The following is a 25618-nucleotide window of genomic DNA, read 5'->3' as shown; positions in this document are numbered from 1 at the left end:
GTTACCAGAAGCTGCCATCTGCAATAAGAAGTGGACAGACTGGCGGCTCAGAGCATGGGTTCTGGAGTCCTGCTCTCAGGACTGACCCCCTGTGATGGGAGTAAGTTGCAAACCTCTCCACACCTCAATGTCCTCATGTAAAGCAGGGACGATAACAGAGATGATTTCATAAGATAAATGGGGCATTAATGAGCTAGTAAACATTGAAGCAATTATTTATTTCATATGTAATTACCCAGTATAAGAAAAATGCCTGAAAAATCCCATGGACAGAGGAGCCTGGCGGGCTACAGTTCAAAGGGTCACAAACAGTCAGACACGACTGAGTGACTAAGCACTACATAAGCAAAACATTTGTTTTTCCTAAATGAAGTAGACCACCAGGCTCTCAGGAATTCCTTATGCAAAGTCCCCATCACTTTAAGCCATAAAGACCTCATATAAAAAAAGAAGAAAAAAAAGAAAGGGACTTTCCTAGCAGCCTGTGGTTAAGACCCTGTGCTTCCACTGCGGGGGCTGGTGGGGGGGTAGTTACAGTTTAAATTCATAGTTGAGAAGCTAAAATCCCACATGCCACTTGGAAGGGAAAAGAAAAAAAACCTCATATGCATGAAGAGATTTATACTGGCTGAGCCACGCAAAGGAATATCTTTCGAATTAAGAGACTAATGCTTGGATTTAGGTTTGTTTTCTTCTGTGAAGTCGTTACATCATTTTTTATTGAAAACATGACTTTGCATAAACCTTGGGAGGTTTCCTAGCTCTTGGAGAAATCCCAAGGTGAATTTCAGGTACATAGAGCTGCACTGATGCTGGGAGAGAGCTCTGGAAAATACGGGGAGCTGCACAGGGGCAGGTTGACAGATACACACGACTGTATGTAACGCAGATAAACAACAAAGACCTACTGTATAGCCCAGGAACTCTACTCAATATCGTGTAATAGCCTATAAGGGAAAAGAATCCGAAAAAGAATACATATATATACATAATATATATATAGACACACACACACGTGTATAACTGAATGACTGCTATACACCTGAAACTAACATGACATTGTAAATCAACTGTACTCTAATTAAAAAAAAAAACAGATCAGAAATGAGGAAAACCTTTCCACATTGACTCTTTACCCACAGGTCACGTAGGAGGGAGACACTGTTTCTTGTTGATGATCACCAGACACAAAAAATGACTACAAGCTACTCTTGTCTCCTTTGCCCAGAGTCATTCAGCATCATGGGTGACTTTGGTTTTCCATATCTTTCTCACTCTCTCTTTTCGTTTTCCTCCCCTCAACATAGGAACATAAAATGCTAAAGAATACGTAATTCTGTAAGTAAAATAAATTTTATTTTGCAACGGAGTTACTTCATTCTGAGTCGTGAAACACAGACTGGACAGGTGAAAGCACAGACTCTTGGAGACAGAGAACAGAGAGGGGTCGGGTGGGTCTGCAGGAACCCGGGCGAGGCTGCAGGGTTTAGTGTCTATGGCATCAGATAAATTGACTCAGAGGAAATGCTCTGCTCCAGAGTTCTGTGGCTTTTATCCTCTGAGCCCCAGAAGCATAAAGATGCAAACTATGCTGAAAACACAAACCAGGTACTTACTGATTCCTTGAAAGAGCTCTTCGATATTAATTGCGTTCTTTGCACTTGTCTCAACCACGACAGCACCGATGGACTCCGCATACTCCCTGGCATCCTTCAAGGGCACCTCCCTGGAAAAGAGGACAGCCCAGCAGAGGTGAGTGCCCATCTGTACAGAATAAATAACCCGGCAGAGTAAACAAACAGCTCACGTACAAACAGCTCCCTCATGGGCCTGCAGAATAACAACTCAGTCGCCCAGTAAGTATTAGAAACGTGCGTGAAGCTTTTTCAAGCTTGAAACCCAGTCTCTGGCATCCATTGAGACAGGACATGCATGTATAAGCTACTGTTCCTGGTCCCACCAAAGGAGAGAATTCCAGAACAGTAGGAAAGGCATTACAAGTGAGGCCAGCTTTCAGAGTTAGGATTGGTTCCAAATTTTTTTCCTATAATAATGACTCAATGTTTTTTAAAAACTGCACATGTGCACACACTTGCATATGTGCTTTTCTAACACTTTCTGTATATTGCCTTTTACAAATCAGAGAAAATACATGACGTGATCTGGAAGACTGGCAATGAACACATTTACAGTTCCAACGGCATATTTGAACTTTCTCCTTTAAAAGGCTCTTACTGCAAAGGTTTAGGACATGAACTCAATCCAGATGAATAATCTAAAAAGACATTTATTGATGTACTTTCTCAGGTGAAGATATTGCGACAGACTGAAAGATTAAAAAAGACACAGCTTCTATTCTCCAGAAGTTTATTCATTGATTCAACCAATATTTAGAGAGAACGGTTGGATGCCAGCTCTTTCTTGTAGGCAGCCCCTGCCTTATGGAACCTACACCTGAGGGCAAAGAAACACACAGCTATGGACACACTAAGCCACACTATTACAATGTCTGCAACACGGAGATAACAAAGTAAGTGCTCAGGAGTAGAGGGGTGGAGAGCCGAGCATCTGATCCACAGAACTTGGGCAGGTGCCACACAGGAGGCCACTGAAGTGTGGCCACCAGGGGCAGCGAGAACGTGGACCAGAGCTTGACGATGGTCCCCCAGGTGGGGTGCGCCCTCACCCCTCACGTGGTGTGGGACCCACTGCCACATGGACACCTGAGCCATGTCGGCTGGACTCTACACTTGCCTTATTCTTACCAAGGACACCCTGGGCAAAACGACCCTTTTGAATCTACTCTCTTCCTCATTTCTAACAGACAAGCCCCCAGGCCTCTCAGTTATTAAAAAAACCCAAACTCTTCAGTCTTTGGGTGGCGATGAATTTTACAGATGAAATATCCCAGCAGAGGGCTTTTTTAGGTTCAGTTTGGCAAGTTACTCTACTTTTTTTTGTTTTTCTTCCTGGCCGTCTTTATCAAACCAAAGCTCAAAGGATGGGGCTCCTCCCTGCCCTAAGGTGGAGCAGAGGAGACTGTGTGCCCACAGGTGTGGGGGGTGCCCTCTGGCCACAAGGAAGCTGCGGAAAACCCTCACCTCAAGGGAGGGAAGGTCAGTTCAGGCTCCAGTGTGTCCTTCTCGGGGGACCAAGAGGAATAGAATACTGTCTACCAGGATTACGGTGAGAACAAAGTCACTCATGACAAAATCCAAACCACCCACCCTGAGGGTGACGGGAAGACTTCGAGAAGGGCAGATGCTCTCACAGCTGACAATGCTGGGCCCTGGAAGGTGGAGAGAGGACAAGCGTGTCCTCCGACTTCCCCTAGGTTTAGAAACAGGTCTCGTTAAACAGATGACCTGCCAAGGCGACGTGGTGACTTGGGGCGGAGGCAGGGCTGGCCCAGCAGGTTCTGCTCACACTGCTCCCATCCAACCACCCAATAGGAACCCACATTCCTGAGGCTGTTCCTTCAGTCTTTACAAAGTAATGTCCCCAGAGTGCGGCAAGGTGCAGGCAGGGCTGGGGGCAGGGGCCAAGTGTGGACTGTCCTGAAGAACAGTTTCCCGCTCTAGGAGCCTGGGGGGCCAGGGGCGTCCCTCTCCCTCATCAGTGAACTGAGATTAGCATCAGAAATGAGCTGGACTGCAGGACACCCAATGGGTGTCGGAGAACTGTTGTTGGAACAAACAGTACAGCTACAATCTGAAAGCAGACCCTGGGAAGGTGAGCGTGTGCTGCCTCGGGCCTCTAGCAGACGTGTGACCAACGGGTGGCCTTGGGAAGCCCTTCAGCTGAGTCAGGAGACGTCATGCACAGCCCGGGGAGGGGCCTGGAGGGCACCTCGGAGACAGGCCTTCTGCGATCACCCTCACAAAAGACCACCGCATCCCGTAACTTTCCTTCAGTTCTTTCAACAAACATTTACCAAGTGTCTGCCATAGGCTGGGTGCTTTGCTAGGCTTTCAATAGGTAAATTGAAGCAAGTCCACCCAAGCCAAGGCATAAGCACACAGCAGGTCGATTTTGATGAGAAAGAGTACTTTTAGACTTTCAAGATGAAGTTACATCCAGGAAGGCAGGAATTCCAAAAATGCTGTGCCTCAACTAGGTTCCTGTGGGTGCCTCTGATTGGTCCTCCAGCTCTTGCAGTCATCACCCCCAGGCCCACCGAGGGGATCAACACACAAATCCACCAAATGTTCCTGTGAACAGAATTCATCCATGTCTTCTAACCTGTAAAACCCACTGCCTTGGCTTCCTGCCTTAGACCTCCCTGTTCATGCCCAGGCGACAGCCATTCTGGGTGCTTCCGGAGCTCACGTCTGTCTCTGGGCCTCTGCTCTCGTCCACCCTTCTGCATCCCCCTGACAACCGTCCACACGAGGCCTCCTACAGAGTGCAGCGCAGCATCCCCTCCTTGAGAGCCCAGAGCCCTGGTGAGACTTGTCACCTGAACGTGCTGTGGATTTTTGCGATCAGGACCACGGTTTGTTTTGGGGAGGCTTCCCTGGTGGCTCAGATGATAAGAAATCACCCTGCAATGCAGGAGACCCAGGTTCAATCTAGGGTCAGGAAGATCCCCTGGAGAAGGGAATGGCAACACACTCCAGTATTCTTGCCTGGAGAATCCCATGGCCACAGGAGCCTGGAGGGCTACAGTCCATGGCATCGCAAAGAATCAGACATGACTAAGTGCCTGAGGACACACACAGGAATCCTAACAGGGCCGGGCGCCTACGAGGCAATCAGTCAGCACCTGCTGAATGTCAGGGTGACCGTCACCGCGAGTGGCCTTCAGCAGAGAGGAGAATTCAGGTAAAGGAGGTCCAAGCAGCCTTCAGGGGAAGTATGGGGAGTATGGACAGGGAGGAAGCGAAGATTCACCCAGCCAGGAGGGAGACTTAGGGCTGAAAAACACACGAGAGGGGGCATCTCCCCCAGCCCCAAGCTCCAACAGTCTTCAGAGGTCACACTGCAGGGAGGTCCACGCACCAGCCATCCAGGCAGAGGCCACCAGTTCTGGGAGGCTCCCCACGGGGGAGGAGGGCGGGAACCCACATTCCTGTGGCTCCAGACTTATCCACAGGCCGGGCTGCCCAACGAGGGTCCTTGTTTTGTTGTTAGCGGGTGTAACCCGGCAACGCAGCAGCTGACTCATTCCAGTCTTGGGCTATTTAATTCCCCGCGAGCCTCCTCGATGGATGGCAGGGGGAGGGAGGGCAGGGACCCCAAGAAGGCACTCCGGGGGCCCTGCCCCTGAGGAGGGGAGTCCAGTCAGCAGGCCGGGGCAGACCAGCACCCAGCCCTTGGGTGCCATTCCTGACAGCAGGGAGCGGTGACCTCCGTGGGCCTCTCGTGCAGAAGTGCAATGCTCTGGCCTTGAACTCTCGTTCACAATGTGTCACGGGACAGCACTCACGTCAGAAAGGCAGCCCAGCCTGCTGCTTACGGGAGTGAGATTTTCTCCTTCAGTGACCAGCCTCTTCACGCCTCCCTCGCTCAGGTCTCAGCCCCCTTTGCTGTCAGATGGCATGAACACTGTTCCATTTTAAATATAAGTTGATATCATAAAGTGCTCAAAACAGTGCCTGGCACATAAATAAGGTAGACCAAAGTTTCCAGAATAAATCTTTACAAAGATGGTACCACTTTCTTAGCAAACGTCCCAAAGATTGAGGAAATGAATCAAGTGGAGGAAACAGGCAAACAAAAGGCTCAAAGTACGTCCGAGCCCGAGGAGGTTTATCTGACTCATGACCCTTGTTTAATCGCCCAGAAAGGCTCCCAGGCAACGCGTCACTACTCCACAGAAGAACAGGGAACACAGGCTACAGCATTAAATACATTTGTTGGTGTTATTCAGTCACTCAGTCGTGTCTTAACTCTTTTCAAACCCACAGACTGCAGCACGCCAGGCCTCGCTGTCCATCACTAACTCCTGGAGCCTGCTCAGACTTGGTGAAGCCATCCAACTATCTCATCCTCTGTTGTCCCCTTCTCCTGCTGCCCTCAATCTTTCCCAGCATCAGGGTCTTTTCCAATGAGTCAGTTCTTCGCATCAGGTGGCCAAAATATTGGATACACTAACTTTCATAAATCACTCCAAGAGTAAAATTACATTATACAGTTCTTTCTCCATGAGAAAAATCTGACATTAATTCAGAGTAACTTTTATTCAGAGATGGAACATAACTTTTTATAAGCCACAGATACTTCTTGTTCTATGAAATTCTTGTGCTTGTTCTCTGCACACTTTGGTTTGGATTGTTTGGATTTTTCTTATTTATTTGTTAAGTGCTCTTTGCATATTAAGGAACCTAGCCTTTTGTAATATATTTTCTGCATTTCTTTCAGCTTACCATTTGTATTTAGATGTTGTCTGTGGCATTTTTGCCATACAGGAGTTTTTATATAATCAGACTTACTGATCATTTTCTTCCATGTCTTCTGAGTTTTGTATCATTATTAAATAGTTCATTCCAAGGTTACTTTTAAAAATTCAACTGCTTTCTCTAACTTTTATGGTTTGTTACTTTGCACCTAAATCCTTGATCCATTTTGAATTTATTTTCTCTCAGTTTTTCCTAACTATCCCCAAACCATGTACTGAACTATCCCCTTTTTTGCACTTGTTTAAATATCACCTTTATTGTATACTAAATATCCCTACATATTTCACCCTATTCTTAGATTCTGTAGTCTGCTTATTGATTTTCTGTCCATTTCTGTGACATGCTATATTGTTTTATTACTGAATCATTAAAATATATTTTAATATATGCTGAGATTAGTCCTTCCAATACTAACTATTTTTGCCTATTTATCTTTCTAGGTGAATTTTAGGATAATTTTGTAAAACCCTTTCTAAAATGTTACTTCAAATTATTTGAGGTAATTTACCTGGAATCTCAGTGAATTCATGATTTAATTTAGAACAAACTGACATTTCTACAATACTACTCAGTTTCACTATACAAGGAAAAAGCACCTTTTTTATCCTACCTAGAACTGTAACATTTATCTATATAGGTCTAGCTCAATTCTTGCTAAATTCATTCCTAGGAATTAACAATATTTCAAATTTTTAAAATGACACACACAGCAAAAAAGTCTATTACTCAGATATACATTGCTATTTAAAGAGGGTTTTCACTTCAACTTGATTTCCTAATTGATTATTTATTATATATAAGTAAAGGATAGTTCTTCAGTTGATAATCTTAGTTTTCCTAATCCTGCTTGCGATGAAAGAAATGTACATGAAAATGAGGATCACATTATTCACACATCAGAGTGGTCAAGATGAAATGACTATTATCTGTAGTGTTAGCATGTGAGAGAGACGAAGGCTCAAACTCCGCAGGCAGTGATTCCGAAGAGTTCGTGGGTAACTGCAGAACAACCCAACCACATCTTCTAAGACGTTCCCAGGTGTCTTAGAGAAAGTGTACAAAAGTCTCCATTCTCCCAGAAGAGTAAACACATATGTTAAAAAACAAAACACTTTGATGCTAAAAAAAGAAGTGAAGTGAAGTGAAGTCACTCAGTAGTGCCCGACTCTTGCGACCCCTTGGGCTAAAGCCCACCAGGTTCCTCCGGCCATGGGATTTTCCAAAAACAAAGGAGTGAAATGACAAACATCCAAGGTTCCTGCTCTTCTCCTGTCTCATGACAATAGTCACGAAGCTTCTCTAGATGTCTTCAGAGGATGCCACCGGGCATCTTGAAGGGCGTCAGTGTCAGGTATGTTCTACAGACCTCTGATCCCATGATAATTCGGGGCTTATTAGAAATGAAGACCCCTGTGTCCAGACCTACTGAACCAGAATGTTTAGTGGGCTCATCTCAGAAATGGGCATTGTAGCAACTTCTGAATATCTTCTTACACTATTGATAGCTTGAGAACAACTCTCATAGAAGGTAGAAGGTAAGATACTGAGTTTGATATTTTTGCAGTCTATGCAGTTCATAATCTGACACTATGAAGTCCAGAGTTTGGATATCTATATTAAGATGATGACTATATACCCAGGACATAATAAAGTATACATTTATCAGACACCATTTTATAAGTGATAAAAGAATAATGGACTCTTGAGCTATTCCCAAAGAGCTTGTGGTTCTGGTGTGTTCTAGTGTGGACATTATATTTCTAAAATGCCATACCAGCATTGAGCAAGCATTTGATATTCTGCCAACCACTTGGGATAAGACAGCTACCATTTCACTGAAAAATGTCTGCCCTGTAAGTTTACTCTTTCCTCCAATCATAGCCCCCTTCCAAGGTCAGGCTTATACCACCGACTCAGCTGGCCATGAGGACACAACATGGCACCATGAGTGGGAGAGGCTGTTGACTGTCTGCTGGCATTACTTTTTGTCAAAACCTCCCACGTGTTTAAGGCATTCTAGCCAAAAGCAATGGAAATCGCAACATCCCATCAAGACCCAGCAGAGCCAGGTTGCAGGCTGTTTGCAAAGGCTGTCATATGCCCTGAAGTGGTCTCCTTCTCCCCAGCTCCCTCGAGCCGCCACTGAAATGAATAATCAAGGCTTACTGTGCTCCCGCCAGCTCGTACTTTATCTAAATACCCAAGATATTTGTGTAACACCCAGAGAGGCAACCATTTTAGCAATAAGTGAAGCCACAAAATCTTTGCTCAACATGCCGGTACTTTTAGATTCTCAGATTGGTTTATTTGTAAGGTGGAACTAAAACTTAAATGAACTTTAAAAAAAAAAAGAATTACTACCTTTGCAATAAATATCTGATTGGACAATAACTCTTTATAATGATTCTAAGCACTTACAGTTAAAGCACTTGGCATGTGTACCCTGGGAAGGATTTCTGCTCCCAGGGGGCCAAGCCTGCTTGTTAATATGTGTCTGTAAATGCTATCCACCGGGTCACATTCCTGGTGTCAAGTTCAAACAAGCCAGTGTCGGGTTCCTGCCACAGATTTAGATGGACTGTTTTCTCATGAAAATGTCACAATTTGAATTGAATGAAGACTGAGCAGAAAAGACAGGGTCTCAAGGGGGGGCCTGGCCATTTCCTCCACCTCCTAACACGCCTTCTCCAGACAGAAACAGACTAGTCCCAAGAGGCCAGAGAAACCACTGGAAAAAGTCGTTAGCTTGAAATGCTCTATCAAATCGGTTACCGTTTATTTTCTCTCGGTAATTCAGAAATCACTGTCTCTCCTGGATACTATTCTTACTTCTTAAGAGATGAATAAAGCATGAACATCAGCTCTGGGACAGATGCTATTGTTCAGTCGCTAAGTCATGTCCAGCTCTTTGTGACCCCATGGACTGCAGCACGCCAGGCTTCCCTGTCCTTCACTATCTCCCAGAGTTTGCTCAAACTCATGTCCATTAAGTCAATGATGCCATCCAACCGTCTCATCCTCTGTCTCCCCCTTCTCCTCTTGCCCTCAATCTTCCAGCATCAGGGTCTTTTTCAATGAGTTCACTCTTCCCATCAGGTGGCCAGAGTACTGGAGCTTCAGCTTCAGCATCAGTCCTTCTATGAATATTGAGGGTGGATTTCCTTTAGGATGAACTGGTTTGATCTCCTTGCTATCCAAGGGACTCTAAAGTCTTCTCCAGCATCACAGTTCAAAAGCATCAATTCGGTGCTCAGCCTTCTTCATGGTACAACTCTCACATCCATACACGACTGCTGAAAAAACCACAGCTTTGACTAGACGGACCTTAGTCGGCAAAGTGATGTCTGGGACAGATACCTAGGTTTGAAGCTGGACCCCACACCTTCTCAGCCACAGGACCCGGGTAAGCTCCTCAATCTGTGTCTCTGTTTCCTTGTTTGTAAGTTGGGAGAATGATGGTAACTCTCACAGGCAGGGCTGTGAAGATTAAGATAAACTACTCGTAACAGTCTCTGGCACAGAGTAAGCATTCAGTTCAGGTTAACTGTGGTGACTCAGTCCACGATCTAAGTGAACAGTACTTAAGTAAATATTGTGCCATTTGAAAGTAACCACTGACATGGCTATAAATCTTCACAGAAGTTACATTTTGAACTCTGAAAGGTCTGGGCAACATGCAAAGTGAAAGACGAAAGACTAGTATATTCTAAGAAAATCTCCAGGAACAAAAGCTTGTCCCTCTGCTTAAATGTGTGTTAGTTGCTGACTTTTAAAAAATCTCTCCCCCAACCCCTTAAGAAGGTTAGAAAGAGTCCTGTGGTTTTGGATTAGAGTCAGAGGCATCAGTATAAACTTACGTTTATCTTAATACAGATACAAATGAATGATTATAGAAATAATTATAGATACATGTGAGTGTATACTCCAGTTAGCATCCATACACATATTTCCTAGGTCTGTTTACCTAAACTTAACGACATTCCAGTAGCAATGAGCACACTCATCCCAGATCTTGGTTTCTAAATACCCTTTTCCAGTAGAAGTGACAAGAGCTGCTTGGAGAAATGGCTGAGTCTAGAGCTGTAGCCTAAAACACACAAGATGAGTCTGGAACATCTCCTTGTGCCAAAAAGTAAGGAAATGCTCAAGAACCAAAATGACAGGAGTTTGTTAAAGGAACACAGGAGCAACCGAAAGGGCTCCCAGTGGCCAAAGTTGGAGCAATTTGAGCAACAAATTAAGTAACACAATATTGCACTATAACTTAAACTTGTAAATATCTGTGAGTTCACACTGATACAGATAAATAACTAAATATAAAAATCAGGGAGGGGAGATGAATTTCACCTGCAGAAGAATTACAAATAATTTACATCGGGACTCCTCCCTCAAGGAGGTGGGGCACAGTCCCCACCCTCAAGTGCGGGCTGTGCCCAGGGACCACCTTCCAAAGAGCGGGGGAGGGTAACTTTACAGTCACCACCTCAGCCAGGAGGTCAAGGTCCACTTCACCAGGGATGTTATCATGTTGATAACATTATTATATTATTTATTATATATATTATATATTTATTATATATATTATATTAACTGGTAATAAAGTCACAAAAAGAGCACTTCACTTCTGTGGTCTTCTTCCCCTAAACATACGCCCGCCCCTAGTCCAATCACGAGAAACACAGCAGACAGACCCCAAAGAAGAGACAGTCTCCAAACTACCTGACCAGTAGTAAAAATTGTCAAGGTCATCAAAAACAAAGGAAGTCTGAGAACCTGTCCCAGCCCAAAGATCCTAAAGAGACCTGGCAACAGAAGGTGATGGGATCCCAGAATAAAAAAGGGATATGAGGGGAAAGTAGTGAAATCTCAGTAATGTATGGACTATAGTTAATAATAAAGTATCGATACAATCAACAAAGTTAATAAGAGTATCAATAATGAAATATCAATAACTAAGGAATATAGGTGTGAAAAGAAGAGAAGTGAAAAGCAAAGGAGAAAAGGAAAGATATACCCATTTGGATGCAGAGTTCCAAAGAACAGCAAGGAGAGATAAGAAAGCCTTCCTCAGCGATCAGTGCAAAGAAATAGAGGAAAACAATAGAATGGGAAAGACTAGAGATCTCTTCAAGAAAATTAGAGATACCAAGGGAACATTTCATGCAAAGATGGGCTCAATAAAGGACAGAAATGGTATGGATCTAAGAGAAGCAGAAGATATCAAGAAGAGGTGGCAAGAATACAAGGAAGAACTGTACAAAAAAGATCTTCACAACACAGATAATCACAATGGTGTGATCACTCACCTAGAACCAGACATCCTGGAATATGAAGTCAAGTGGGCCTTAGGAAGCATCACTACGAACAAAGCTAGTAGAGGTGATGGAATTCCAGTTGAGCTACTTCAAATCCTAAAAGATGATGCTGTGCAAGTGCTGCACTTAATATGCCAGAAAATTTGGAAAACTCAGCAGTGACCAGAAACAGGACTGGAAAAGGTCAGTTTTCATTCCAATCCGAAAGAAAGGCAATCCCAAAGAATGCTCAAACTACTGCACAATTGCACTCATCTCACACACTAGTTAAAGTAATGCTCAAAATTCCCCAAGCCATGCTTCAGCAGTACGTGAACCATGAACTTCCAGATGTTCAAGGTGGATTTAGAAAAGGCAGAGGAACCAGAGATCAAATTGCCAATATCCGCTGGATCATCAAAAAAGCAAGAGAGTTCCAGAAAAACATCTATTTCTGCTTTATTGACTATGCCAAAGCCTTCGACTGTGTGGATCACAACAAATTATGGAAAATTCTTCAAGAGATGGGAATACCAGACCACCTGACCTGCCTCCTGAGAAACCTGTATGCAGGTCAGGAAGCAACAGTTAGAACTGGACATGGAACAACAGACTGCTTCCAAATTAGGAAAGGAGTACATCAAGGCTGTATATTGTCACTCAGCTTATTTAACTGATATGCAGAGTACATCATGAGAAATGCTGGGCTGGAAGAAGCACAAGCTGGAAGCAAGATTGCCGGGAGAAATATCAGTAACCTCAGATATGCAGATGACACCACTTTTATGGCAGAAAGTGAAGAAGTACTAAAGAGCCTCTTGATGAAAGTGAAAGGGGAAAGTGAAAAAGTTGGCTTAAAGCTCAACATTCAGAAAACAAAGATCATGGCATTCAGTCCCATCACTTCATGGCAAGTAGACAGAGAAACAGTGGAAACAATAAAAAAATAAACAGACTTTATTTTTCTGGGCTCCAAAATCACTGCAGATGGTGATTGCAGCCATGAAATTAAAAGACGCTTGCTCCTTGAAAGGAAAGTTACAACCAACCTAGACAGCATATTAAAAAGTAGAGACATTACTTTGCCAACAAAGGTTCAAGCCTATGGTTTTTCTGGTAGTCATGTATGGATGTGAGAGTTGGACTATAAAGAAAGCTGAGTGCTGAAGAATTGATGCTTTTGAACTGTGATATTGGAGACTGGAAGGACTGATGTTGAAGCTTAAACTCCAATACTTTGGCCATCTGATGAGAAGAGCTGACTCATCTGAAAAGACCCTGATGCTAGGAAAGAATGAGGGCAGGAGGAGAGGGGGATGACAGAGGATGAGATGGTTGGATGGCATCACCAACTCAATGGACATGAGTTTGGGTAAACTCCGGGAGTTGGTGATGGACAGGGAGGCCTGGCGTGCTGTGGTCCATGGGGTCACAGAGTCAGACATGACTGAGTGACTGAACTGAACTGATAGGTTGCTCAGTTGTGACAAATGTACCACAGTAATCATTGTAAGATGTTAAAAGTAGGGGAATCGGGGCTTCCCTGGTGGCACAGAGGATAAGAATCCACCTGCCAATGCAGGGGACACTGGTTTCAGCCCTGGTCTGAGAAGATCCCACATGCTGTGCGGCAACTAAGCCTGTGTGCCACAACTACTGAGCCTGTGATCTGCACCTAGAGAAGCCACTGCATTGAGAAGCCCTTGCACCGCACCCAGAGAGTAACCCCTGCTCTCTACAGCTAGAGAAAGTCCGCATGCAGCAAGGAAGATCCAGTGCAGTCATAAATAAACAAATATTTTTTACATAGGGAAAACTAGATGTGGGGTATATGAGAACTGTATAGTAACTTTGCAACGTTTCTGTAATAATAAGACTATTCTAAAATAAAGTTTATTTAGGCTTCCCTGGTGACTGGGCTTCTCTGGTGACTCAGATGAATCTGCCTGCAATGGGCAGACCAGGGTTTGATCCTCAGATCAGGAAGATCCCCTGAAGAAGTTAATGGCAACCCACTCCAGTATTCTTGCCTAGAGAATTCCATGGACAGGGGAGCCTGTGGGATACAGTCCAGGAGGTGGCAAAGAGTCAGACACCACTGAACACACACTCTACTAAGTTTAAGATTAGCTATAAAAATAAACACTCCCCAATATACACATGTAGATTTGGGCCCCAACTCTCTCCTCATCTCCAGCAGACCACAACACACAAATCCACAGTCACACCACATACTCTCATGAAACCTCCTTTGGCCAACAAGTATCGGTTACAGAGATTCCAGATCATATCAGAAGTCCAAGACCATTTATCAAGACTCACGATAAGGCTGTGATAATTAAATCAGAGGAGTATAGGTGTGACGATGACTAAGCAGGCTGGTAAAACAGAACCGAGAGCCCTAGAAACACACCTGTGCACCAGGGCACGTGACCTAGGACTGAGATGGAGAGACTGCAGAGGGGAGAGAACGAACTTTACAACCAGCAGTCCTGAGACACCTGGACGTCTACATAGGAGAACCTAAGCAGCATGTACAAAATCAAGGCCAAGTGACTTAAGGACAGACGGGAAAACAAAACTGCAAAGCTTTTCAAAGATAATCAACACAGGGACTATCTTCTTGATCTTAGGGGTGTGGAAAGATTTCTTAAATGACTCATCCTCCCTCCACCCTCCATGCCAAAAAAAGTATAAAGGAAAAAAAATTGACTAATTCTCTTAGGTAGGAATTACAGACTTCCGATGATGTAAAAATATAAAGACAGTGAAAATATAAGACATAAACTTGAAGAAGATATTTCAGCATATACTATCAAAGATAGATAACAGATAGATAGACAAATGTTGTTAACACTCGTGTCCAAGTCTTTGCAACCCCATGGACTATAGACCCCCCGGCTCCTCTGTCCATGAGATTCTCCAGACAAGAAAACTGAAGTGGGTTGCCATTCCCTTCTCCAAGGGATCTTCCCAACCCAGGAATGGAACCCATGTCTTCTGATTGGTCGGTGGATTCTTTACCCCTGAGCCACCACATGCTATGAATAAGTAAGATTAAGGCAAACATCCCAACAGAAAAGAATGGCAAAGACTTGAACAGGCTCTTCACACAAGGAGAGATCTCAATGGCCAATAAACAAAAACATGCCGACCTGGCTGGTAACTGGGGAAAAGCAAACTGAAATTCTTATCAGCTCTCTCTCCTCGCCCTGGCGTCTTACAGCACTAAGGGCAGAAAGCACCAGGTGTCTCCTGCACAGCCTGTGTCCCCTTTGGAGAACCCTGGTGTTACCTCGGTAAAACTGAGCTCATGACCCAGCAATTAGGCCCTCACACACTCGAGCCCAGAGGAATGCTTACACTTGGCACGAAGAGACGTGCAAGAATATTCAAGAAGTACTGTTCACAGTAACAACAAGCCAGAAATCACGCAAATACCCACCACTGCAGGATGGGGACTCAGTTCAAACAGAACCATGTGCTGGAAACGGGCAAAGTACAGTTAACTTTTGTCAGGAATCTCCCAGGGTGAGAGACAAGACATCATCTAAGACACATAGATTATTTCATTTGTGCAAAGTTCAAAAGCAGGCAAGCCTGAGCCTATTGTTTAGAAAGGCAAACAAGGGCAGCAAAGTACAAAGGAAAAAACGATGGCTACCGCAGAAGTCAGCAGCAGAGACTTGTGCAGGGAGAGAAGGGGATGTGACTGGAGAACTCGTAGGTTCAGAACTGTTCATTTTGTTCTTTAAAATTCATATGATCCTTTAAGATACAGGCAAATGTTTTATAGACTCTTCATTAAGTTGTTGCTGTTGTTCAGCCTCTAAGTCCTGTCGGATTCTGCAACCCCAGGGACTGCAGCACGCCAGGCTTCCATGTCCTTCACTATCTCCCGGAGTTTGTTCAAACTCATGTCCATCAAGTTGGTGATGCCATCCAACCATCTCCTTCTCTGCCGCTCCCTCCTCCCGTCTCTTCATTAAGAGTACTTTATAACTGAAATGGAAAGCAATCCCAGACCATTGTCTGGGAAGGACAATCATCAGTTCCTTCCTCCTGCTTGGATGAGGGATGCAGGCTTGGCCCCCACACAGCACAGAAAATCGTGCCTCTCAGGGCTCAGAGCACACGCTGTAACAGGGCAGACTCTACGCCTCCTTATCTCACGTAAGGAAAATGCTGGGTCCGTTGATTTCATTCACTCATTTACTTGTTTGTTTGTATTGCACCTTGAGGCTTGCGGAATCTTAGTTCCTCGACCAGGGATTGAACCCAGGGCGGTGAAAATTCAGTCTTAACTAATGGACTGCCAGGGAATTCCCTGGGTGGGTTTTAAAACTTGCAGCATATTTCCACATCTTGTACAGTAGCGGTTTTTGACTACTGTACTGGGTTTTGTACTGGTTCACTGGCTTTTGTGCTTTTCGGTATTTGGAATAAATTGGATTTTTATTACCCAACATCTAAAGTCCTATCATTTGGTCTGTATAATTTTAAAGAAACACTTAGACCATTTTTGGCCCACTGTGAAGACTGGAATGAGCTTTAAAGTCACATGTAAGACGTGAAAGCAATTTGTGTATTCTTAGTCAAAAATACGTATTTCCAAATATATTTCTCATCTGCTAAAGCCCTTGACTTTCTCCCCAAACTTGAAATCACTGGTGCCTGGTGACTTCTGATGGGGCTGGTGTGTGTTTCGGGCAGCTGCATGGGGGGTCGAGCCTGCACCATCCAGCCCTCAGCCCAGGCCCTTGGTCTGGCTGTTACCCAGGAAACTGCAGGAACCTTAGTGGCCCCCATGCCTGCCCTGAGGCTGGCAGGTAAGCTCCCCAGCTTTAGTTACTGGAGACTCCACGAAGCTCTGTGTTGAGAAGCTGTGGCCACAGAGGCTCAGGAGAAGACAGAGTCGTGACTGATAGACAATGGAGCCCCAGGTATGAGACCCAAGCAGGAGGCAGGACCCCACGCGCATCAACCCAAACACTCCACATACTTGTAAGCTGTTTACAGACTGTCCATGTACCACCCACCATCTTCTCCCCATTCCCAAGCGCAGACCTGACAAAGGCCCCCATGACACCTGTCAAAGGCCCTCCCTCGTGCATGCCTCTGTCCACTGTCTTCCCTTCCCAGAATCGCCTTCTACCCGGCTCTTCCTGAACAGCCCAGTGTGCGACACGTGGCATCCATGAGCCTTCCCCATCACCTCCGTGACTGTGGGCTCACCTGTTCCCGAATCCCTTTGTCCTCCCTGCACCCGAACGTGGAACTTTATTAACATAGTTTTTATTGCTCACTAGGCACTTTCCCCCTCTCCCACCATGTGGCCCTCTTGGCTCCCCAAACAAAGGAAAGAGCTCTAAGGAGACACTTTCTTCTCTTTCCATGTACTTCCCACAGGGCCTCCAGTGGGCTGAGTCAAGTCAGGGAGTTAATCCCAATTCAATTCCAGGGCACTTTCAAACTATGCCAGGCATAGCTCAGCACAAGGATTAAAAGGCTTACACAACCAACCAAAATCTGTTAGTGAGCCTGGTTCCCCCTAAACACACACACACACACACACACACACACCCCAAATCTATATATGCTCCTTCTCCAATCCCCAGTGAAAACCAAACTGTAGTCTCTGGCAATTACAGAAGAAGCCAAGTAATTTAGATTAAAGTAAAAGAAGGTCAAGCTCTAAATAAGGTCTCGAGTGTATACTTGGCTAATGCCCCAGAAAAGTCGTACCAGCAGGCGGAATCCGGAGCAGCTGGACTGGCTGACCAAGAACTCGACTCCGCTGCCGTGGACAGGAATCAACAGCAGGTGCCCGCTAGGTTCACAGGCCTATCACTTACCAGACTATTTCTGTCTAGAGGGAGAAAGTTTATCCTTCGGGCAAGGACCAGTCCACCAGGCTTCCCCCTCCAGGCTTTCCTAAATGGGAGTTTTTATATAGTTCCCCTGTTGTTCTTTTGTACAGCATGTGTGTGCATGGAGGGGGGCGGGGAGTGGTTAAATTCATTCTTTGGCTCAGTGTGTTTACAAAGCTTTAGTTCATCGTATACAATATATATAATATGCAGGTATGTGCACATATACATATGCACACACACACCACTGCCTAAGACTTACTTAATTTTTTTTTAATCTAAATCCAGTTTTTGGTGAATTGAAACTTTTACTGGAGTAGTTGTGGATTCACCCATAGTTACAAGAAATAATGCGAGAGTCCTTATACACGTTGCTCTGTTTTCCCAAACGGCACCATTTTGCAAAACTGTAAGATCACCCAGAATCCTGACACCCACACTCCATCTTGTTCAGATTCCCCTGGTTTTACTGGTGCTCCTCTGTATGAATTAAGCTCTACACAGTTTTATCACCCGTGTGGGTTTGCGTGTCCCCCACCCCGCCCACAGAGAGGAGACAGTTCCAGCATCACAAGGATGTCCATGAGGCCCTTCCTCCTCCCGCCCCCCACAGTCATCCCGACCATAACTGCTAATCCCCCTCTGTTTCAAAAATGGCTTCACTCCCCAAACATTATACAAGTAGAATCACACACCATGAAATACTGGCTTTACTCACTCAGCTGTATTTCCCTGCAGGTTCGTCCAGGTGGCTTGCATCTGTTCTGTTTCTTTACATTGCTGAGAAGTATTGCACAGTGTGACTTGCCTGCTGTGTCTACTGAAGGACAGGCGGACTGATTCTGCCCCTAACAAGGCTTCTATGAACACTCACGTGCTGGTTTTCTGTGGACCCACATTTTCATTTCTCTGGGATAAATGCCCTTAGAGTGTGATTGCTAAACACACAATGATTTCATGCTTGGTTTTAAAAGAAATTGCCCAAGTGTCTTCCAGAGTTTTATATTCATGTAAATCACGTCCCAATCACATCCTGTTCCTCGGCCACAAATGCTGTGTTATGAAGTGAGGCAATCCTTCCACAGCAATTTAGAAACAGATAGAGCAACAGGCCAGGATCTTTCTAGAGACCAAAAATGGAACAAACCAAATACCAGAGCTAAAGGCACCTCTGTTTTTTCACCATGTGGATACCAGTGAAAACTGAAAGTGTTAGTCACTTAGTCATGTCCAACTGTCTGCGACCCCATGGACTATAACCCACCAGGCTCCTCTGTCCACTGAATTCTCCAGACAAGAATACTGGATCGGGTTACCCTGTCCTCCTCCAGGGGATCTTCCCGACCCAGGGATCGAATCCGAGTCTCCTGCATTGCAGGTGGATTCTTTACTGTCTGAGCCATGAGTACCTTGCAACAAATTCCACTCTTTGCTGAAATTAATTTCAATTGGGTTTCAATTCTATGTAATCAAGAGTCCTAACTTCATTCACGTTTAAATCATTTTTTGCTTAAACTGTCACCCATCAGTTCTCCCACGATCTTTAAGGCTTAGTTCACGGAAAGTCACACCTTTACCACAATCCGTGGTGTTGGCTAACAGAGGCTTTCTCTCAGCAGAGCCCACCTCCTTCCAACAACAGAAGTGAAAGCCATTCGGCTGGGCATTCTAGATGATCAGGCTGTCTCGGGATTACAGTAAAGAAGGCAGAGACCTAAACTAAGTCTAGAGAGTTTAAAGATTTGTACCCTGAAAAACAAACAACTAAGTGGTGGTTATGGGTGTGATTACAAACCAACCTGATGCAATGTGATATAAAGCTTTTGAAATCCCAAAGAAACAGAGCAACCTGGCAGAGACTACCTTCAGGGTTTCCACAAGGTCTGTTTTCATCATTCATCATGCTTTGGTTTCATCATGTCTGGATTAGCAAAACCTGAAGCGTGGGTCGTGGTCTTTATGAAAATCAAGTACTCGCACTGCTGAGAATTAAATTAACCAGGGGAGGGAGACAATGCAAATTCACCGTTTCCTTTTTTATTTCAGTTTTATTTAGTAAAAATAGTTTGCTTATCAGGCTAGATAAAGCCACCATCACAGCTCTCATCTACATAGTCTGGGTTCCTACAAATCTTCCTCCAGCAGACGTTCAATATCCAAATAATGTTAATTTTAAACTACAGCCTTGCCTTAATATGAGTAAGATGAAGCTACAGGACTGAAACAATGTTGTTCATGATTTTTCAGAAAAGAAAAAACATATGTGTATACACACACATACATACATACACATGCTTTAGGGTCCTATTTTCCTATCTGCTCTTTACTCACAATGACTGCCCAGAAATAGCCAAGGCAGATACTCTACTCTCTCTGGGGGAAGCCAAAGTGTTCACACATGAGGCACCAAATTCAGATCTTGGAACAAAACAGTGAGCTCATACTGACCCGGCCACATCCTTTAAATTAAAGTCTAGAAAGAAAACAAACAGGACGTTATGGAAAATGTGAAGAATTCTAACACTCCTTCCCATATGAAAATGTTACTAAAATGGTAATGGTAGTAATAATGACAAAAACAACAGAAAAGGTAACAATAAACAATAATAAGGGAATTCCCCAGTGGACCACAGGTTAGGACCCCGAGCTTCCACTGCTAGGTCCAGGTTCCATCCCTCGTTGGGGAACTAAGATCCTGCAAGCCTCTTGGTGAGGCCAAGTAAAATAAATTAATTTATTTATTTAAAAAAATAATGATAGAAAACTATAAAACACTGATGAAAGAAATCAAAGAGGACACAAACAGATGGAGAAACATACCGTGTTCATGGACTGGAAGAATCAATATTGTCAAAATGGCTATTCTACCCAAAGCAGTCTATAGATTCAATGCAATCCCTATCAAGCTACCAACGGTATTTTTCACAGAACTAGACCAAAGAATTTCACAATTTGTATGGAAATACAAAAAACCTCGAATAGCCAAAGTAATCTTGAGAAAGAAGAATGGAACTGGAGGAATCAACCTGCCTGACTTCAGACTCTACTACAAAGCCACAGTCATCAAGACAGTATGTTACTGGCACAAAGACAGAAATATAGATCAATGGAACAGAATAGAAAGCCCAGAGATAAATCCACGAACCTATGGACACCTTATCTTTGACAAAGGAGGCAAGGATATACAATGGAAAAAAGACAACCTCTTAAGTGGTGCTGGGAAAACTGGTCAACCACTTGTAAAAGAATGAAACTAGAACACTTTCTAACACCATGCACAAAAATAAACTCAAAATGGATTAAAGATCTAAATGTAAGACCAGAAACTATAAAACTCCTAGAGGAGAACATAGGCAAAACACTCTCTGACATGAATCACAGCAGGATCCTCTATGACCCACCTCCCAGAATATTGGAAATAAAAGCAAAACTAAACAAATGGGACCTAATGAAACTTAAAAGCTTTTGCACTACAAAGGAAACTATAAGTAAGGTGAAAAGACAGCCCTCAGATTGGGAGAAAATAATAGCAAATAAAGAAACAGACAAAGGATTAATCTCAAAAATATACAAGCAACTCCTAAAGCTCAATTCCAGAAAAATAAATGACCCAATCAAAAAATGGGCCAAAGAACTAAACAGACATTTCTCCAAAGAAGACATACAGATGGCTAACAAACACATGAAAAGATGCTCAACATCACTCATTATTAGAGAAATGCAAATCAAAACCACAATGAGGTACCATTACAGGCCAGTCAGGATGGCTGCTATCCAAAAGTCTACAAGCAATAAATGCTGGAGAGGGTGTGGAGAAAAGGGAACCCTCTTACACTGTTGGTGGGAATGCAAACTAGTACAGCCGCTATGGAAAACAGTGTGGAGATTTCTTAAAAAACTGGAAATAGAACTGCCATATGACCCAGCAATCCCACTTCTGGGCATACACACTGAGGAAACCAGATCTGAAAGAGACACGTGCACCCCAATGTTCATCGCAGCACTGTTTATAATAGCCAGGACATGGAAGCAACCTAGATGCCCATCAGCAGATGAATGGATAAGGAAGCTGTGGTATATATACACCATGGAATATTACTCAGCCATTAAAAAGAATTCATTTGAACCAGTCCTAATGAGATGGATGAAACTTGAGCCCCTTATACAGAGTGAAGTAAGCCAGAAAGATAAAGAACATTACAGCATACTAACACATATATATGGAATTTAGAAAGGTGGTAACGATAACCCTATATGCAAAACAGAAAAAGAGACACAGAAATACAGAACAGACTTTTGAACTTTGTGGGAGAAGGCGAGGGTGGGATATTTCAAAAGAACAGCATGTATACTATCTATGGTGAAACAGATCACCAGCCCAGGTGGGATGCATGAGACAAGTGCTCGGGCCTGGTGCACTGGGAAGACCCAGAGGAATCGGGTGGAGAGGGAGGTGGGAGCGGGGATCGGGATGGGGAATACGTGTAAATCCATGGCTGATTCATATCAATGTATGACAAAACCCACTGAAATGTTGTGAAGTGATTGGCCTCCAACTAAAAAATAAAAAAAAAAAAAAATAATGAAACCATTTAGCCCAAAGACACATAGAGTCAGGAGTGTAACTGTGCTCTATACAGGAGACTTGATGGTAATATTCATGAGTGAGTGCTCCCTCATATTTGCATTTCATAATTATTTCCCCTCAATTCTACTCTGCTTGAATAGATAACACCTTGACAACCACAAATGGATGACATGGGTTAAATGATGACAGAACAGACTTAACTACATGGGTATGACAGCGTTTCAAGCACAGACGTTCAAGGTGGAAGACATGAGCTCCACACACATCTTTTAAATTCCTCTCACCTGATGTCTGAGAGATCGCACTTGTTCCCAGCGATGGCCATCACGATGTTTTCTGGACCATGTTCTTTCAGCTCTTTCACCCATTTCTTCAAGGTATGAAATGAATCCTAAACCAAAAGTGTAGTCAGCCTTGGGAAAGACCCATCAACGTAATATCTCAACCACATAGAAATACAAACCCAATATAATCCACTGAAGAAAAATATTTTCAGGGGGCACACACACAGAGATGAACATACTACCCCAATCTTGGCACAAAATTTAGTATTAGCTAAGTTTTATTCACACAGGCTGTAAAAGGTTCCTTTTCTAAAACATAAACTTGATGAAGTTAAGATAATCATGTTAGTAATTTCCTTCTACAAATAATATTAATTTTAAATTACAGCCTTGCCTTAACACGAATAAGATGAAGCTACAGGACTGAAATAATGTTGTTCATGATTTATCAGAAAAGCAAAAACATATATATATATCTTTTTTTTTTGCAAAAATGTTGGACATGACTTAGTGACTAAACAACAACAATAACCAAAGATGCAAAACTGAAAAATACTTGTCCTTTTCTTAAAAAAATTAAACATTCTGGAGAACAGTATTAGCAGGCACGACCTTACCCCTACGAACAATCAATTTTAAAAATGAATGATGACTGTTCTTTAATTTAGCAAACATATTTGAAAGGCTTTGCTACATATTGTGGTTGTTTAGTTGCTCAGTCATGTCTGACTCTTTGCGACCCTATGGACTGTGGCCCACCAGGCTCTTCTGTCCATGGGATTCTCCAGGTAAGAATACTTGTGTGGGTTCCCATCTCCTTCTCCACTTGCTGCATATAGACAAGATAAACTCAGCATTTAGTGTTCATTCCCAGCAACCGCCATTGCACCATACTGTGCAACCTCATCCCAGGCTCCAGGCAGGACTCAGGCAGTGAAGTCCCTGCTTCGGTCTTTCTAGAACAGAGAGAGGCCACAAATGGCACCAAAGTTCTAAAGGGGGCATTCCTACCTGCTTGGTAATGTCGTACACTATGACAGCTGCCGCAGATCCACGATAGTACATGGGGGCCAGTGAATGGAACTGATGAGGAACAAGGGACAGTTTTAGGCCAAAGTAAGCATATTTTATACAATCCCACATTACCATAAAATTGTCGTCCTACATCAGCCCCATAGGATGCTTGGATTCGCCCCCTAGGACTTCCCCAGGACTCAGATAATACATTTTCCTCCACCACAGCTCATACCCTTGTGGTTCACAGACCATGAAACTCACTCTTAGGCTTGACCAAAAGTAAACGTTATTATCAGTGTGGCTATCCTAGGAATTTTCTTTTCTTTACTGCTCTTTGTTTATCTGATATGATGAACCAGGACAATCTCATTAGGATGATACAACAATAAGAAAGATGTCTACTAAGGACACAGATCACACAATCCGCCTCTAGGGCGGAACACCGCAGCTGGGGCACCTCGGCCTCTGCCCTCGGGGCTGGGCAATTCCTGCAAATTCTCAACAAATGGTGAGAGAGATGATGAGCTTCACTCCAAACGTGAACAGAGCAATCATCCATCGCTGGTCACCAGAACCACTTATCCCCAAGTAAGATAGATACTTATCCTGGGGACACCACAGATTTTATGTCTATTTTGAAGAATATACCTTTAAACATATTTGAATATATTTGAAGAATACATCACGGAGGAGTTTTGAAAGACAATGAGAAAAAGATAACAGCTCAATAGAAAAATGAACAAAGGATATAGATAGATAGATGAATCACAGAGGAAGAGTTATAAATTGCCAATAAATATTTTTAAACATGTTCAATGATAATAAAAGAAATGAAAACAAAACCAATGATGAGCTATTTATTAAGTATTAAAAAAGACATCGTAACTGGAGTTGGTGTGGCTTTGGGGAGGGAGGCACTCACTCATCCACAGCAATGTATTTAAAGACATGACTACCGAGGGACTTCCCTGGTGGTCCAGGGGCTAAGACTTCACCCTCCCAATTCAGGGGGCCCAGATTCGAGCCCTGGTCAGGGAACTAGATCCCACATGCTGCAACTAGGGACTCAGCACACCACAACGAAAATCCTGTAACCTACAACTAAGACCCAGTGCAGCCAAGTAAATGAATAAATAAATAAATATTTAAAGGAGAAAAAAATAAAAAGAACTGCTTACAGAAAGTCAGACAGAGAAAGGCAACCATCTTATGATAACACTTATATGTGAAATCTCAAAAAATAATACAAATGAACTTCTTACAAAACATGAACTGACTCACTGACATAGAAAACAAACTTATGGTTACCAAAGAGGAAAGCTAGGAGGAATAAATTAGGAGTTTTGGATTAACATATACATACCGTGCATGCATGCTAAGTTGTTTCAGTTATGTCTAACTCTTTGTGACCCTATGGACTGTAGCTTGCCAGGGTCCCCCTGTCCATGTGATTCTCTAGGCAAGAATACTAGAGTGGGTCACCATTTCCTCCTCCAGGGGCTTTTCCCAACCCAGAGATCACACCTGCATCTCTTGTGTCTCCTGCATTGGCAGATGGATTCTTTACCACTAGCGCCACCTGGGAAGCCCCATATACACACTACTATACATAAAACAGTCGATTCAGAGGGATATGTGCTTGCTAAGTCACTTCAGTCATGTCTGACTCTTTTCGACCCTATGGACCATAGTCTGCCAGGTTCCTCTGTCCATGGGATTTTCCAGCAAGAATATTGGAGTGGGTTCCATCTCCTACTCCAGGGGATCTTCCCAACCCAGGGATCAAACCCATGTCTCTTATATGGATTTATATATATGTATAAAAATCACTTTGCTGTATACCGAAAGTAACATAACACTGTAAATCTCCAATATGAGATAAAAATCAAATTTAAAATAATAAAAATAAAAGCAGCCATATTTACTAGAGAGTTGGGGTTGGGGGGTAGCAGGGAGCGGAGGAAGGACGGACATTTTCCTGGCAAAAAATAAAACCATCATTCGTTTACTTCCTGTGCAATGCTTTTCACTGAACCAACACTGGCCAAGTTGAAATGATCCTATCTGGAAACTGGATGCATGTCCAGCCCCGAGGTTCCCCTCTACTGCAGGATGCTAGCATGGCCTCACCAGAGTGTACAAGGAAGCAGGTCCCTGTCCCAGC

General features: G+C 43.6%; 1 protein-coding gene across 1 annotated transcript in view; it reads right to left on the bottom strand.

The window, feature by feature from the left end:
* RAB31 (RAB31, member RAS oncogene family) overlaps positions 1-25618 on the bottom strand; it is an 82127-nt gene that overhangs the window by 8954 nt on the left and 47555 nt on the right. Inside the window, exons 4-6 of the mRNA XM_061131264.1 lie at positions 23449-23520; positions 22438-22544; positions 1617-1726 (exon numbers count right to left, since the gene is read on the bottom strand). Coding sequence (XP_060987247.1) covers positions 1617-1726; positions 22438-22544; positions 23449-23520 — 289 coding nt within the window. The remainder of the gene's footprint in view (positions 1-1616; positions 1727-22437; positions 22545-23448; positions 23521-25618) is intronic.

The sequence above is a fragment of the Dama dama genome, chromosome 27 (genome assembly GCF_033118175.1).
Source record: "Dama dama isolate Ldn47 chromosome 27, ASM3311817v1, whole genome shotgun sequence".
In the NCBI taxonomy this organism is placed as follows: domain Eukaryota; kingdom Metazoa; phylum Chordata; class Mammalia; order Artiodactyla; family Cervidae; genus Dama; species Dama dama.
This window is presented reverse-complemented; position numbering and strand designations above follow the sequence as displayed.